This window comes from Erinaceus europaeus, unplaced genomic scaffold, assembly GCF_950295315.1.
Source record: "Erinaceus europaeus unplaced genomic scaffold, mEriEur2.1 scaffold_606, whole genome shotgun sequence".
NCBI classification, from domain to species: domain Eukaryota; kingdom Metazoa; phylum Chordata; class Mammalia; order Eulipotyphla; family Erinaceidae; genus Erinaceus; species Erinaceus europaeus.
Genome location: NW_026647796.1, coordinates 20,528 through 36,728, shown reverse-complemented (window position 1 = coordinate 36,728; position 16,201 = coordinate 20,528). Strand labels below are relative to the sequence as shown.

Sequence of the window (16,201 nt, the reverse complement as noted above, 5' to 3'; positions counted from 1 at the left end):
GGAGCCCTGAGTGTCATAGGTGGGGAGTCCTGGGTGTCACAGGTGGGGATTCCTGGATGTCACAGGTGGGGAGCCCTGAGTGTCACGTGTGGGGAGTCCTGGGTGTCACAGGTGGGGAGGCCTGGGTGTCACAGGTGCGGAGTCCTGGGTCTCACAGCTGGGGAGCCCTGAGTGTCACAGGTGGGGAGTCCTGGGTTTCACAGTTGAGTGTTCTGGGTGTCACAGGTTAAGAGTTCTGGGTGTCACGTGTGGGGAGCCCTGGGTGTCACAGGTGGGGAGTCCTGGGTGTCACAGGTGAGAGTTCTGGGTGTCACAGGTGAGAGTTCTGGGTGTCACAGGTGGGGAGTCCTGGGTGTCACAGGTGGGGAGTCCTGGGTGTCACAGGTGGGGAGCCCTGGGTGTCACAGGTGGGGAGCCCTGGGTGTCACAGGTGGGAGTCCTGGGTATAACAGGTGGGGAGCAGGTGGGACAGGGCTAGAGAGTCTTTGGGGAGTAAGGCGTGGCACAGAGAGATCCCTGCAGGCCCCCTCCTTCTACTCCTCCCCCAGCTGGGGGGTCGCGGCAGCCCCTCCTGAAGCCTCTGGGTCCTTCTGTGGTGGCCGTTACCAGTGTGCCTGTGAACACTCTCCTGGGGCCACAGTTCCTCCTTCCTTCCCTCCCTCCCTCCCTTCCTGCCTTTCCTTTTTAACCTTTCTTCTTTCGTTACTTTCTCTCTCTCTCTTTTCTCTCTTTCTTTCTTAAAGATTTTACTTATTTATTCATGAGAAAGATAGGAGGAGAGAAAGGACCAGACATCACTCTGGTACATGTGCTGCCGGGGACTGAACTCAGCTCCTCGGGGTTTAGGGTCCATGCTTTGCAGCGTCTGGTTGGTGCGGCAGCTGCGGCTTGCTCTGTGGCCTCTGGTGAAACCTCTGGGTGGAGTCCCCCTGTGCCTGCTCTTGTGTGCTGTGCCCTGCAGGTGTGCGCAGGGCTGGCCCGTCTGTGACACCCCCCCTTCTCTCCTTGGCTTCCAGCCTCCTGGCACTGTTCCTTCCTGGATGCGTGGTGCTGGAGTCTCAGCTGAGGGCTGGGCAGACAGACAGTCTCTCCTTCGGCTGCCACGGCTTTTGCCGCCTTGTGCTGGGATTCTATTTTCGGATGCGTGTATATTAGTACTTTGCTATAGGACCCTCACAATATCATCTGGGCTGGTCCTGAGTCAGGCTGAGTCCAGCCTCAGCCCTGCTCCCCTGCTACTCCCTCGCCTCTGGCCTGCACCCAGCAACCCCCACCTACCCCTGCAGCGGCCTCTCTCCAGGAGGTCGAGGGCTCTGTGCCTGGGGTGTGGGTGGGCCAATGGAACACAAAGCAGCACCTCCCCTCCCCAGAATTTCCACATCACTGTAGTTAGCAGCTGAGGCCTGGAAGGCACTGACAGATGCATGTGAGCCCCAGGGCAACCTATCTGGGGGGCTGTGTGCAGGGGCACCGGGCAGCTCCACAGTGTGCAGGGCCAAACACAAAGTGGACGTGGGCGGCCAGGCTGAGGATGTGGGCGATGGGGCGAGAGGTCCCTTCCTGTGCTCTGGCCCCTGCCAATCTGGGAAGACATACCCACCGAGGGGGGCCTGTCCCTGGGGGCTGGAGGATAGTGGTGGGGGACAGTCAAGGACAGTCATGGACATGATGGGAGGACAGTTGGGGACAGTGACAGGAGGACAGTTGGGCACAGTGATGGGGGACAGCTGGCGACAGTGACAGGAAGACAGTTGGGCACAGTGATGGGGGACAGTCTGGGACAATGATGGGGGACAGTCTGGGACAGTGATGGGGGACAGTCAGGGACAGTGATGAGGGACAGTCGGGGACAGTGATGGGGGCAGTCTGGGACAGTGATGGGGACAGTGATGGGACAGTGATGAAGGACAGTCGGGGACAATGATGGGGGACAGTCGGGGACAATGATGGAGGACAGTCTGGGACATGATGGGGGACAGTCTGGGACAATGATGGAGGACAGTCTGGGACAGTGATGGGGGACAGTCGGGGACAAAGATGGAGACAGTCGGGGACAATGATGGGAGGACAGTCTGGGACAGTGACGGGGAATAGTCTGGGACAGTGACGGGAGACAGTCTGGGACAATGATGGAGGACAATCTGGGACAGTGATGGGGACAGTCAGGGACAGTGATGGGGACATTGATGGGGACAGTGATGGGGACAGTCGGGCACAATGATGGGGGCAGTCAGGGACAATGATGGGGACAGTTGGGGACAATTATGGGGACAGTGATGGGGACAGTGATGGGGGACAGTCTGGGACAGTGATGGGGGACAGTCTGGGACAATGATGGGGACAGTCTGGGACAATGATGGGGGACAGTCAGGCACAGTGATGGGGACAGTCAGGGACAATGGTGGGGACAGTCGGGGACAATGATGGGGGACAGTCTGGGACAATGATGGGGACAGTCAGGGACAATGATGGGGGACAGTCAGGCACAGTGATGGAGACAGTCAGGTACAATGATGGGGTCAGTCAGGGACAGTGATGGGGGACAGTCTGGGACAATGATGGACAGTCTGGGACAATGATGGGGACAGTGATGGGGAACAGTCTGGGACAGTGATGGGGGACAGTCTGGGACAATGATGGGGGACAGTCGGGGACAGTGATGGAGACAGTTGGGGACAATGATGGGAGGACAGTCGGGGACAATGATGGGAGGACAGTTGGGCACAGTGACGGGGACAGTCGGGGACAATGATGGGATGACAGTTGGGCACAGTGACGGGGACAGTCGGGGACAGTGACGGAGGACAGTCGGGGACAGTGACAGGAGGACAGTCAGGGACAGTGACGGGGACAGTCAGGGACAGTGACGGGACAGTCAGGGACAATGATGGGGATAGTTAGGGACAGTGACAGGAGGACAGTCAGGGACAATGACAGAGGACAGTCTGGGACAGTGACGGGGACAGTCGGGGACAGTGATGGGGGACAGTCTGGGACAGTGACAGGAGGACAGTCGGGGACAGTGATAGGGGACAGCCAGGGGCAGTGACAGGGGACAGTCTGGGACAATGACAGGAGGACAGTCAGGGGCAGTGACGGGACAGTCTGGGACAGTGACAGGAGGACAGTCGGGGACAGTGACAGGACAGTCGGGGACAGTGATGGGGGCAAGTCAGGGGCAGTAACGGGGGACAGTCTGAGACAGTGACAGGAGGACAGTTGGGGACAATGATGGGGGACAGTCGGGGACAGTGACAGGAGTAAAGTCGGGGACAATGATGGGGACAGTCTGGAACAGTGACAGGGGACAGTCGGGGACAGTGACAGGAGGAAAGTCGGGGACAGTGATGGGGAACAGTCAGGGACAGTGACGGGGACAGTTAGGGACAGTCTCTATCTCTGTTTTATGGTCCAGATCTCAGTCCCCATCCCCCACCCCAGCCCAGCTCCTGGCTACCTGGCCCCCACTCTGCTCATGGCTACTGGGGACCACAGCTGGTCAGGCTGTGGGGCTGGTTGTCAGCTTCCCCTCTTCCACTGTGTGTGGTCTGAGCGCCCTATGCACCCTGCATGAGCTGGGGGCTGGGGGCTGGGAGCTGGGAGCTGGGGCATGGCCGGGGGTGGGGGGGCTGACTCTGGACTCTGCCCTCAGGTCTCACACGGCAGGTGACGGCCTCAGAACTGCTGCTCCGCCTCCCCAAGACCCAACCGGGGCACCCTAAGGCCCCCAGCACTGCCCGGTGAGTCCCCCACATGCCCCCTAGGCTCAGGCAGACAGTACCCAGAGTGCCAGCCTCTAAGGAGCTGCTGCTCCCCTCCAGGGGGCAGGAAGGGGGACCCATCAAGGGTGCTCCATCCCTGCCCTCCCCTCTCCTCCCCTCCTCCTGACTCTCCCTTACTGGCCCCCCTCCTCTGTCCCCACTCTCACTGCCTCTCCTCATGCCCCTCACTCCTCCCCATCTGCCCCTTCCCCTCTGTCCTCCCTCTGTCCCTTCCCCCATTCCCGCTTCACTGTTTCCTCCACCCATTGTCTCCTGCCCCCTGTCCCCCACTGCCCCATCTCCTTGTCTCCTGTCCCCTCCGGCCCTATCCCTGCTCTTTGTGCCCCCTCCCTATCCCCTGTCCCCCCGCCCCCAGACTGGCCAGCACCAGGCCAGTGTCTGGTGAAGGCCCTGTGCTCCCTGCCAGCCCTGACCTCACGGTCCAGGGGTCTGGTCACTCACCTGTTACTAAGGAGATGCCCAGACCTGTGTCCAGCAGGACTGGATGCCCTGCAGGCTACCAGGTAGTCGCAGCTTGGGGCCCAGGCTCTGCAGCCAACATGGGGCTCACCCACGTGGAGTCCCCACCCATCCCTCCTCTGCGTGGACCACTCATGGGAGACCCTGGCAGTGGTGACTTGAGAGGAAGGACATTCCAGTGGTCAGGGCAGTGACTGCTGCCACACCTCTCAGGCTGACAGTGACGGGCAACTGGGAGCAGCCAGGCATCATGAGGTCTGGGACAACAGTTTGAGATGCTGGGACACGCTAACACCACAGACCAGTCAGGAGAGGGGCAGGGTGAGCACTCACAGGGGGACTTAACGGGCCACACACCAACTGAGTGACAGAGAAGACATAGATACACCACCCAGCAGTGCCCAGCAGTGCCCAGCAGTACCCAGCAGTCCCAGCAGTACCCAGCAGTGCCCAGCAGTACACAGCAGTACACAGCAGTGCCCAGAAGTCCCAGCCGTACCCAGCAGTAGTACCCAGTAGTACCCAGGAGTGCCAAGCAGTGCCCAGCAGTACTCAGCAGTACCCAGCAGTGCCCAGCAATACCCAGCAGTCCCAGAAGTCCCAGCAGTCCCAGCAGTTCCAGCAGTGCCCAGCAGTAGCCAGCAGTGCCCAGCAGTACCCAACAGTGCCCAGCAGTCCCAGAAGTACCCAGCAGTCCCAGCAGTGCCCAGCAGTGTCCAGAAGTACCCAGCAGTGTCCAGTAGTACCCAGGAGTGCCAAGCAGTCCCAGCAGTGCTCAGCAGTACCCAGCAGTGCCAAGCAGTACCCAACAGTACCCAGCAGTGCCCAGCAGTGCCCAGCAGTACCCAGCAGTGCCCAGCAATACCCAGCAGCACCCAGCAGTCCCCAGCAGTCCCAGAAGTCCCAAAAGTCACAGCAGTCGCAGCAGTGCCCAGCGGTGCCCAGCAGTACCCAGCAGTGCCCAGCAGTACTCAGCAGTACCCAGCAGTACTCAGCATTCCCAGCAGTACCCAGCATTCCCAGCAGTACCCAGCAGTACACAGTAGTACCCAGCAGTGCCCAGCAGTACGCAGCAGTGCTCAGCAGTCCCAATAGTCCCCAGCAGTGCCCAGCAGTACCCAGCAGTGCCCAGAAGTCCCAGCAGTACCCAGTAGTCCCCAGAAGTGCCCAGCAGTACTAAGCAGTACCCAGCAGTACTCAGCATTCCCAGCAGTACCCAGTATTCCCAGTAGTACCCAGCAGTGCCCAGCAGTCCCAGCAGTGCCCAGAGGTACCCAGCAGTGCCCAGCAGTACACAGCAGTACCCAGCAGTACACAGCAGTGCCCAGAAGTCCCAGCAGTCCCAGCAGTACCCAGCAGTGCCCAGCAGTCACAGCAGTCACAGCAGTACCCAGCAGTGCCCAGAAGTACCCAGCAGTACCCAGCAATGCCAGCAGTGCCCAGCAGAACCCAGCAGTACCCAGCAGTGCCCTGCAGTACCCAGCAGTGCCAAGCAGTGCCAAGAAGTACCAAGCAGTCCCAGCAGTACCCAGGAGTCCCAGCAGTGTTCAGCAGTACCCAGCAGTGCCAAGAAGTACCCAACAGTACCCAGCAGTCTCAGCAGTCCCAGCAGTCCCAGCAGTGCCCAACAGTACCCAGCAGTCTCAGCAGTACCAAGCACTCCCAGCAGAACCCAGCAGTACCCATCAGTGCCCTGCAGTCCCCAGCAGTGCCAAGCAGTGCCCAGCAGTCCCCAGCATTCCCAGCATTCCCAGCAGTGCCCAGCAGAGCCCAGAAGTACCCAGCAGTACCCAGGAGTGTCCAGCAGTGCCCAGCAGTCCCAGCAGTACCCAGCAGTGCCCAGCGGTACCCAGAAGTACCCAGCAGTACCCAAGAGTCCCAGCAGTATCCAGCAGTGCCCAGCAGTACCCAGCAGTACTCAGCATTCCCAGCAGTACCCAGCATTCCCAGAAGTACCCAGCAGTACCCAGCAGTGCCCAGCAGTACCCAGCAGTGCCCAGTGGTACCCAGCAGTGCCCAGCGGTACCCAGCAGTACCCAGAAGTGCCCAGCAGTCCCCAGAAGTCCCAGCCGTCCCAGCATTACCCAGCCGTCCCAGCAGTACCCAGCAGTACTCAGCAGTGCTCAGCAGTACCCAGCAGTACCCAGCACTTCAGAGCAGTACCCAGCAGAACACAGCAGTGCCCAGCAGTACCCAGCAGTGCCCAGCGGTACCCAGCAGTACCCAGCAGTGCCCAGAAGTCGCCAGCAGTACCCAGCAGTCCCAGCAGTACCCAGTTGTCCAAGCAGTACCCACCAGTGCTCAGCAGTACCCAGCACTTCCCAGCAGTACCCAGCAGAACCCAGCAGTGCCCAGCAATGCCCAGCAGTCCCAGCACCCCAGCAGTGCCCAGTAGTCCCCAGCAGTCCCAGCAGTACCCAGGAGTGTCCATCAGTGCCCAGCAGTCCCAGCAGTACCCAGCAGTCCCAGCAGTACCCAAGAGTCCCAGAAGTAGCCAGCAGTGCCCAGCAGTACCCAGCAGTACTCAGCACTCCCAGCAGTACCCAGCATTCCCAGCAGTACCCAGCAGTGCCCAGCGGTACCCAGCAGTGCCCAGCAGTGCCCAGCAGTCCCCAGTAGTCCCAGCAGTCCCAGCAGAACCCAGCAGTGCCCAGCAGTCACAGCAGTACCCAGCAGTACCCAGCAGTGCCCAAAGTCCCAGCAGTACCCAGCAGTGCCAGCAGTGCCAAGCAGTACCCAAAATACCCAGCAGTCTCAGCAGTCCCAGCAGTCCCCAGCCGTCCCAGCAATACCCAGCAGTACTCAGCAGTGCTCAGCAGTACCCAGCAGTACCCAGCACTTCCCAGCAGTACCCAGCAGAACGCAGCAGTGCCCAGCAGTCCCAGCGGAACCCAGCAGTACCCAGTAGTTCCCAGCAGTACCCAGAAGTACCCAGCAGTACCAGCAGTACCCAGCAGTGCCAGCAGTGCCCAGCAGTGCTCAGCAGTCCCCAGCAGTCCCAGCAGTCCCCAGCCGTCCCAAAAGTACCCAGCAGTACCCAGCAGTGCTCAGCAGTACCCAGCAGTACCCAGCACTTCCCAGCAGTACCCAGCAGAACTCAGCAGAGCCCAGCAGTCCCAGCAGTCCCAGCGGAACCCAGCAGTACCCAGTAGTCCCCAGCAGTTCCAGCAGTACCCAGCAGTTCCAACAGTACCCAGCAGTGCTCACAGTACCCAGAAGTACCCAGCAGTGCCCAGCAGTACCCAGCAGTGCCCAGCAGTACTCAGCAGTACCGAAGAGTCCCAGCCGTACCCAGCAGTGCCCAGCACTGCCCAGAAGTACCCAGCAGTGCCCAGCACTACACAGCCATGCCCACCAGTCCCAGCAGTGCCCAGCATTCCCAGCAGTACCCAGCAGTGCCCAACAGTACCCAGCAGTGCCCAGTAGTCCCAGCAGTGCCCAGCAGTACCCAGCAACACCCAGCAGTGCCCGGCAGTACCCAGCAGTGCCCAGAACTACCCTAACGTGCCCAGCAGTCCCAGCAATCCCAGCAGTACCCAGCAGTCCTACCAGTCCCCAGCAATCCCAGCAGTACCCAGCAGTGCCTAGCAGTACCCAGCATTCCCAGCAGTCCCAGCAGTGCCCAGCAGTACCCAGCAGTGCCCAGCGGTACCCAGAAGTGCCCAGCAGTGCCCAGCAGTGCCCACCAGTACCCAGCAGTCCCAGCAGTGCCACTAGTACCCAGCAGTCCCAGCAGTGCCCAGCAGTACTCAGCAGTACCCAGCAGTGCCAGCAGTGCCCAGCAGTACCCAGCAGTGCCCAGCAGTACTCAGCAGTACCCAGCAGTGCCAGCAGTGCCCAGCAGTACCCAGCAGTGCCCAAAGTACCAGCAGTACCCAGCAGTGCCAGCAATGCCCAGCAGTACCCAGCAGTCCCAAGCAGTACCCAAAATACCCAGCAGTCTCAGCAGTCCCAGCAGTGCCCAGCAGTACCCAGCAGTGCCCAGCAGTGCCCAGCAGAGCCCAGCAGTACCCAGCAGTACCCGGCAGTAGCAAGGAGTGTCCAGCAGTGCCCAGCAGTCCCAACAGTGCCCAGCAGTCCCCAGCAGAACCCAGCAGTACCCAGCAGTACACAGCAGTACACAGCAGTCCCAGCTGTACCCAGCAGTACCAGCAGAACCCAGCAGTCCCAGCAGTACCCAGCAGTACCAGCAGTACCCAGTAGTGCCCAGCAGTACATAGCAGTGCCCAGCTGCATGCAGCAGTCCCAGAAGTACCAGCAGTTCCCAGCATTCCCAGCAGTGCACAGCAGCACCCAGCAGTACCCAGCAGTACCCAGCAGTCCCACCAGTCCCCAGGATTCCCAGCAGTACCCAGCAGTGCTCAGAAGTGCCCAGCAGTACCCAGCAGTCCCAGCAGTACCCAGCAGTGCCCGAAGTATCCAGCAGTGCCCAGCAGTACCCAGCAGTCACAGAAGTACCCAGCAGTTCCCAGTAGTACCCAGCAGTCCCAGCAGTGCTCAGCATCCCAGCAGTGCCCAGCAGTACCCAGCAGTGCCCAGCAGTACTCAGCAGTACCCAGCAGTGCCAGCAGTGCCCAGCAGTACCCAGCAGTGCCCAAAGTCCCAGCAGTACCCATCAGTGCCAGCAGTGCCCAGCAGTACCCAGCAGTACCCAGCAGTCCCAGCAGTGCCAAGCAGTACCCAAAATACCCAGCAGTCTCAGCAGTCCCAGCAGTGCCCAGCAGTACCCAGCAGTGCCCGGAAGTACACAGCAATGCCCAGCAGTACCCAGCAGTGCCCGAAGTATCCAGCAGTGCCCAGCAGTACCCAGCAGTCACAGAAGTACCCAGCAGTTCCCAGTAGTACCCAGCAGTACCCAGCATTGCCCTGCAGTACCCAGCAGTGCCCAGCAATACCCAGCAGTGCCCAGCCATCCCAGCAGTATCAACAGTGGCCAGCAATCCCAGAAGTGCCCAGCAGTACCCAGCCGTGCCCAGAAGTACACAGCAATGCCCAGCAGTGCCCAGCAGTACCCAGCAGTACCCATCAGTATACAGTAGTACCCAGCAGTCCCTGCAGTACCCAGCAGTACCCATCAGTACCCAGCAGTCCCAGCAGTACCCAGCAGTTCCCAGCAGTACCCAGCCATGTCCAGAAGTACACAGCAATGCCCAGCAGTGCCCAGCAGTACCCATCAGTATCCAGCAGTCCCAGCAGTACCCAGAGGTACCCAGCAGTCCCAGCAGTCCCCAGCAGTCCCAGCAGTACCCAGCAGTTCCCAGCAGTACCCAGCAGTGCCCAGCAGTACTCAGCAGTACCCAACAGTGCCCAGCAGTACCCAGTAGTGCCCAGAAGTACCCAGCAGTGCCCAGCATTCCCAGTTGTGCCCAGCAGTGCCCAGCAGTACCCAGCAATCCCAGCAGTACCCAGCAGTGCCCTGCAGTACCCAGCAGTGCCCAGCAGTCCCAGCAGTACCCAGCAGTGCCCTGCAGTACCCAGCAGTAGCCAGCAGTGCACAGCAGTACTCACCAGTACCCAGCATTCCCAGCAATACCCCACAGTACCCAGCAGTCCCAGCAGTCCCCAGCTGACCCAGCAGTGCCCAGCTGTACCTAGCAGTGCCCTGCTGTGCCCAGCAGTACATAGCAGTGCCCAGCGGTACCCAGAAGTGCCCAGCAGTATGCAGGAGTACCCAGCAGTCCCAGCAGTGCCCAGCATCCCAGCAGTGCCCAGCAGTACCCAGCAGTGCCCGGAAGTACACAGCAATGCCCAGCAGTACCCAGCAGTGCCCAAAGTACCCAGCAGTGCCCAGCAGTACCCAGCAGTCGCAGGAGTACCCAGCAGTTCCCAGATGTACCAGGCAGTTCCCAGCAGTACCCAGAAGTGCCCAGCGGTACCCAGCAGTACCCAGCATTGCCCTGCAGTACCCAGCAGTGCCCAGCACTACCCAGCAGTGCCCAGCCATCCCAGCAGTACCAACAGTGGCCAGCAATCCCAGCAGTGCCCAGCAGTACCCAGCCGTGCCCAGAAGTACACAGCAATGCCCAGCAGTGCCCAGCAGTACCCATCAGTATCCAGCAGTCCCAGCAGTACCCAGCAGTCCCAGCAGTAGCCAGCAGTACCCATCAGTATCCAGCAGTCCCATCAGTACCCATCAGTACCCAGCAGTCCCAGCAGTACCCATCAGTACCCATCAGTATCCAGCAGTCCCAGCAGTACCCAGAAGTACCCAGCAGTCCCAGCAGTACCCTGCTGTTCCCAGCAGTACCCAGCAGTGCCCAGCAGTACCCAGCAGTACCCAACAGTGCCCAGCAGTACCCAGCAGTACCCAGTAGTGCCCAGAAGTACCAGCAGTGCCCAGCATTCCCAACGGTACCCAGCAGTGCCCAGCAGTACCCAGCAATCCCAGCAGTACCCAGCAGTGCCCTGCAGTACCCAGCAGTGCCCAGCAGCCCCAGCATTCCCAGCAGTGCCCAGCATTCCCAGCAGTGCCCAGCAGTACCCAGCAGTGCCCAGCAGTACCCAGCAGTGACTTGCAGTCCCAGCAGTGCCCAGCAGTACCCAGCAGTGCCCGAAGTACCCAGCAGTGCCCTGCAGTACCCAGCAGTGCCCAGCAGTACCCAGCAGTACCCAGCAGTGCCAGCAGTCCCAGCAGTCCTAGCAGTCCCAGCAGTACCCCGCAGTCCCAGCAGTACCCAGCACTTCCCAGCTGTACCCAGCAGTCCCAGCAGTCCCAGCAGTCCCAGCAGTACCCAGCAGTACCCATCAGTATCCAGCAGTCCCAGCAGTCCCCACCAGTCCCCAGCAGTACCCAGCAGTCCCAGTAGTCCCCAGCATTCCTAGCAGCACCCAGCAGTACCCAGCAGTCCCAGCAGTACCCAGCAGTGCCCAGCAGTACCCAGCAGTGCTCCGCAGTCCCAGCAGTACCCAGCAGTGCTATGCAGTACGCAGCTGTGCCCAGCAGTCCCAGCAGTCCCTGCGGTACCCAGCAGTGCCCAGCAGTGCCTAGCCGTACCCAGCAGTGCCCAGCACTACCCAGCAGTGCCCAGCACTACCCAGCAGTGTCCTGCTGTCCCAGCAGTACCCAGCATTCCCAGCTGTGCCCAGCAGTACCCAGCAGTGTCCTGCAGTACCCAACAGTGCCAAGCGGTACCCAGCAGTGCCTGGAAGTACCCAGCAATGCCCAGTAGTGCCCAGCAGTACCCATCAGTACCCAGCAGTGCCCAGCAGTGCCCAGCAGTGCCCAGCAGTACTCAGCAGTGCCCGAAGTACCCAGCAGTGCCCAGCAGTACCCAGCAGTGCCCAGAAGTACCCAGCTGTCCCAGCAGTGCCCAGCAGTACCCAGCAGTGCCCAGCAGTCCCAGCAGTCCCCAGCAGTCCCAGCAGTCCCAGCAGTCCCCAGCAGTCCCAGCAGTCCCCAGCAGTCCCCAGCAGTCCCAGCATTCCCCAGCAGTCCCAGCAGTCCTCAGCAGTCCCAGCAGTCTCCAGCAGTCCCCAGCAGTACCCAGCAGTCCCCAGCAGTCCCAGCAGTCCCAGCAGTACCTAGCATTGACCAGCAGTACCCAGCAGTGCCCAGCAGCCCTAGCTGTACCCAGCAGTGCCAGCAGTACCCAGCAGTGCCCAGCAGTCCCAGCAGTGCCCAGCAGTACCATCAGTGTCCAGCCATCCCAGCAGTGCCCAGCCATACCCAGCAGTACCCAGCAGTGCCCTCCAGTACCCAGCAGTGCCTAGAAGTACCCTGCAGTGCCCAGCTGTGCCCAGCAGTCCCAGCAGTACCCAGCAGTGCCCAGAAGTACCCTGCAGTTTGCAGCAGTGCCCAGCAGTCCCAGCAGTGCAGGCACCGTGGATGAAACCTGTCGGACTCATACCTGCTTTGCCTTTAGGGTGGCGAGACCACAGGTGGCCGGCAGGAGAAGGCCAGCCTTGGAGAGCACGTCCGCGCTGACCACTGCACTGCAGCGCTATCTGCTGTCACTGCAGGCCCCGTCCCTGGCCGTGGGCCCCGACTCGCCACCCTGGACACAGCACCACAGCCCGCCAGCCCAGGTGAGCCTGGAAACTGGGAGGGGCCTGGAACATTCCAGAGTCCGGGGCCATGGAAATCGAGGGGCAGAGTCAGAGGTTCCCTGGCACCATGTCGGGTGATGCTGGGTGGAGACACAGCCTGGACCCCTGTGTCTCGGGGGCAAGGGATGTGGGGTGCCGTCTGCCTGCTGATCCCAGCACTGCAGGAGAAGCTCAGAGGACCCCCAGGCCCTGTGACCACTGCCATGGCCCACGACTGGCCAGTCCCCTCCTGGTCCAGGGTGAGCTGCTCCCCAGCCCCCCACCCCTCAGCTCTGGGCCAGGGACACCAACACAGGGGGCTGGGGAGCCGGGCGGGTCTGGGGCAGATGGCACCCCGCATGCCTTGCCCCCGAGACACAGGGGGCCAGGGCACAAGCCCCACCCCACCTGCGGGAGGGCTTCAGGAGTGGGGCAGCAGGTCTGCTGGTGTCTTTCTCCCTCTCTCTCTCCCCTCTCAATTTCCCTCTCTCTATCCAATAATAAATCAATTAATTAAAAACATCTAGGGGGCTGGGTAGTGGGCACCCAGTAGAGCACACACATTACCATGCACAAGGACCCACTGTCCACCTGCAGGGGGAAGCTTCACAGGCAGTGAAGTGGATCTGCAGGACCCTCTGTCTCCCAGTCCCCTAGAGAGCCAGCCCACTGGGAGCAGTGGGTGTGTGGTGATCACCCTGGAGCAGGAGAAGCCGACAGTGAGACACAGAAAGTGCTGCGCTGGGGAGACAGGCAGAGCGGGGACACTGGGGAGACTGGCCAGAGAGCGGGCACCAGGCTGGGTGGGCTGAGTCAGGGGGCCTCAGAGGACGGGTCCTGGCGAGATGACAGCAGCCCCTTCTGAAGGTGCCTCCTGCTAAGGGCTGGACTCAGACTGTCCAGGGCCACCACGGCCCAGGCCTGTGTCGTAGATGACATGCAGGCTCTCGCTTGAAGGCTGACTGCCGACAGAGCCCAGGCTTTGGGGACCTATGTAGCCAGATCAGAGTGAGCTGAGAGGGGCAGAAGGCGGCCGGGGAGGAGAGAGGATATGCTCTCTGAGAGCAGGCAGATCCCCCCCCAAGGAGCCCTTGCTCTGCACACCAGGCTGCCCTGGAGGACGAGGACCCAGCACCCCACTGGGAAGGCAGGCTTGGAATGTGGGAACAGGCCGGGGCTGAGGAAGCGGCTGGCTCTGCCCGGGTGCCTGCCAGTGGCAAGGACAATGCCCCAGGACTCCACAAGTGTGGGGACTCCACTCTGCCCCAGCACCCACTCAGCAGAGGAGAGCAGGGGACCCCCTGGAAGGGGTCTGCAGCAGGTCTGAGCAGAGAAGCCACCCTGCAACCTTGCCAGCTGTCCTTGGGGCTACTACTGCCTCACACAGCAGAATGTTCCTTGTGGATCCCCATGACTTAGCACCCCCTCATCCCGTAAAACTCTGTTGAGTTCAGGGTCTCGTGGTGGGCGAGGCCTGAATGCCTGTCCCTGGGGTGGGTGCTTAGGACCCTTGGGGCTGAGTCTGCACAAAGGCAGCCAGGACAGAGGTCTCCTGTTGCAGAATGTCCTCTGTGCCAGGGACAGGCATCACACCTGGTCTCCCTCACTCACGGGGGCGGCCGACCTAAACACCGGACAGCCTGATGCCTGCTTCTGCCCTGGCAGAGACAGGACTGGGAGGGAGGGTGGGGACACATCCAGGCCACACTCTCTGTCCTGCCCCCAGAGTGCTCCCTAGAGAGTGGAAGTGGGGCTCTGGCCGAGTCCCAGGCTCATCAGCGGCAATGGCTGGCTCTGTCTGCAGCGCTGGCTTGTCTACACCTCCTTGGGCCATGGACAGGCCAGGGGGATCTGTCGAGGCTGAGTCAGCCTGGCTGGGGCACCCTGATTGCTGGGCCTGGCACAGAGCACAACAGGTAAACGGCGGGTGGTGGGCACATGGCAGCAGTGAGAAGACAATGGTGGTAATGGTGTTGTTGATTGTAGTGATGACAGTGGTGATGGTGGTGGTGATGATGGTGGTGACAGTGGTGGTGATGATGGTGATGACAGTGGTGGTGGTCCTGATGGTGGTTTTGGTCTTGATGGTGGTGAGGGTGGTGGTGGTCCTGATGTTGATGGTGGTGATGATGGTGACGGTGGTGGTGGCGGTCCTGATGGTGGTGGTGACACTGAGGGGACTCCCGTCAAGTCCCTCCTCGTGCTGTGTGTCCAGCTGACACCACCACAGACTCCGTAACCCACATGGCTAGTTCAGGAAGGGATGAGCCTCCCAGCTCTGCAGGTGTGAGGGCAGCCGAGGGGTGAGGCAGATGCCTCACCTAGCACTGGGTGTGCCCAGAGCTGTGCTTTTCAGAGAACCGTTCTCCCTGTTGGCAGACAGGAGCAGCCTCAGGCTGTGTGGCCGTGTGGCTGTTGGCCAGGGCAGTGTTTAGTGTGCAGTCTGGAGGCTTCCAGAACAGGGCATCATCTGGTGAGACCCCCGGGTCTCTAAGCCCCTCTGGGGTTAGTCTGAGTGGAGGGAGGCATCCAGCCACGTGGTGGACACTCACCTGTTGCCGGGCATTTCTGACGGTCTGACATGCTCCACTCAGCGTCTCGTCAGCGGGGCCTCGTGGCGAGTCCGGTCTTCACACATGGCGTGACATGTGTGTGGGGTGACAGGCCTGGCGGTGTCCTCCCGGCTGATCTCCCCTGAGCGGCGGGCCACAGTGACTCACAGGCCCCGGGGACTCTCACTCTCTCTGCCCGGGCTGCCCTGCTTCTAAGTAGCAGTCAGAGTGTTGGTCCACTCTGCCGGGATCTGTCCTGCTGTGTCCACGGCCTGGGCAGCCCAGTGCTGGGGCCTGGTGCTGTCTGGAGGTGACGCTTCTGCAGTGCGGTGAGGCCTCAACAGCGTGGAAGTGGCTCTGGGTGGTGGTGCAGGGGCCTCTCTCTGCAGCCAGTAATGAGCAGGGGAGAAACAGGCATGGTGGTCCAGTGGGCAGTGCCCTGCTGCCTTCCCACGGGGCGTGAGCCCTGGCCCCAGAGTGCACTGGGTGCCACATGTCTCCTTCTGACGAAAGAGAAAGTGGGTCAGCGACCTCCCACATGCGGCCCAGCCCCGAAAGCAGATGCCTCAGGGGCGTGTGCTGCTCCTGACGCGAGACAGCCTCCGAGGTCCACTTGGCACAGGGACAGCAGCTGGTACAGGGACGGCAACCGGCTCCCCAGTCTGGACACCACCTTCACCCCAGGCCATTGGCCCTGGAGAGCCCAGCTGGGAGCCAGTCCTGGTCAGCTTCCCCTGGGAGGACAGGGCAGGGGCAGCACAAGGGAGGAAGATCCGATACTCTGGGTGCTCTGAGGGAGACTCAGTGCCCTGCCCACAGCCCGGGTGCTCTGGGGGAGACTCAGTGCCCTGCCCACAGCCCGGGTGCTCTGAGGGAGACTCAGTGCCCTGCCCACACCCCGGGAGTTCTGAGGGAGACTCAGTGCCCTGCCCACACCCCGGGTGCTCTGGGGGAGACTCAGTGCCCTGCCCACAGCCCGGGTGCTCTGGGGAAGACTCAGTGCCCTGCCCACAACCCGGGTGCTCTGGGGGAGACTCAGTGCCCTGCCCACAACCCGGTGCTCTGGGGGAGACTCAGTGCCCTGCCCACAGCCCGGGTGCTCTGGGGGAGACTCAGTGCCCTGCCCACACCCCGAGTGCTCTGGGGGAGACTCAGTGCCCTGCCCACACCCCGGGTGCTCTGGGGGACACTCAGTGCCCTGCCCAAACCCCAGTTGCTCTGAGGGAGACTCAGTGCCCTGCCCACAGCCCGGGTGCTCTGGGGGAGACTCAGTGCCCTGCCCACACCCCGGGTGCTCTGGGGGAGACTCAGTGCCCTGCCCACAGCCCGGGTGCTCTGGGGGAGACTCAGTGCCCTGCCCACACCCCGGGTGCTCTGGGGGAG

General features: G+C 61.7%; 1 protein-coding gene across 1 annotated transcript in view; it reads left to right on the top strand.

The window, feature by feature from the left end:
- Positions 1-16,201, top strand: part of LOC103126673 (protein tyrosine phosphatase receptor type N2) — a 65,592-nt gene that overhangs the window by 28,874 nt on the left and 20,517 nt on the right. Inside the window, exons 6-7 of the mRNA XM_060184386.1 lie at positions 3,653-3,740; positions 12,104-12,266. Coding sequence (XP_060040369.1) covers positions 3,653-3,740; positions 12,104-12,266 — 251 coding nt within the window. The remainder of the gene's footprint in view (positions 1-3,652; positions 3,741-12,103; positions 12,267-16,201) is intronic.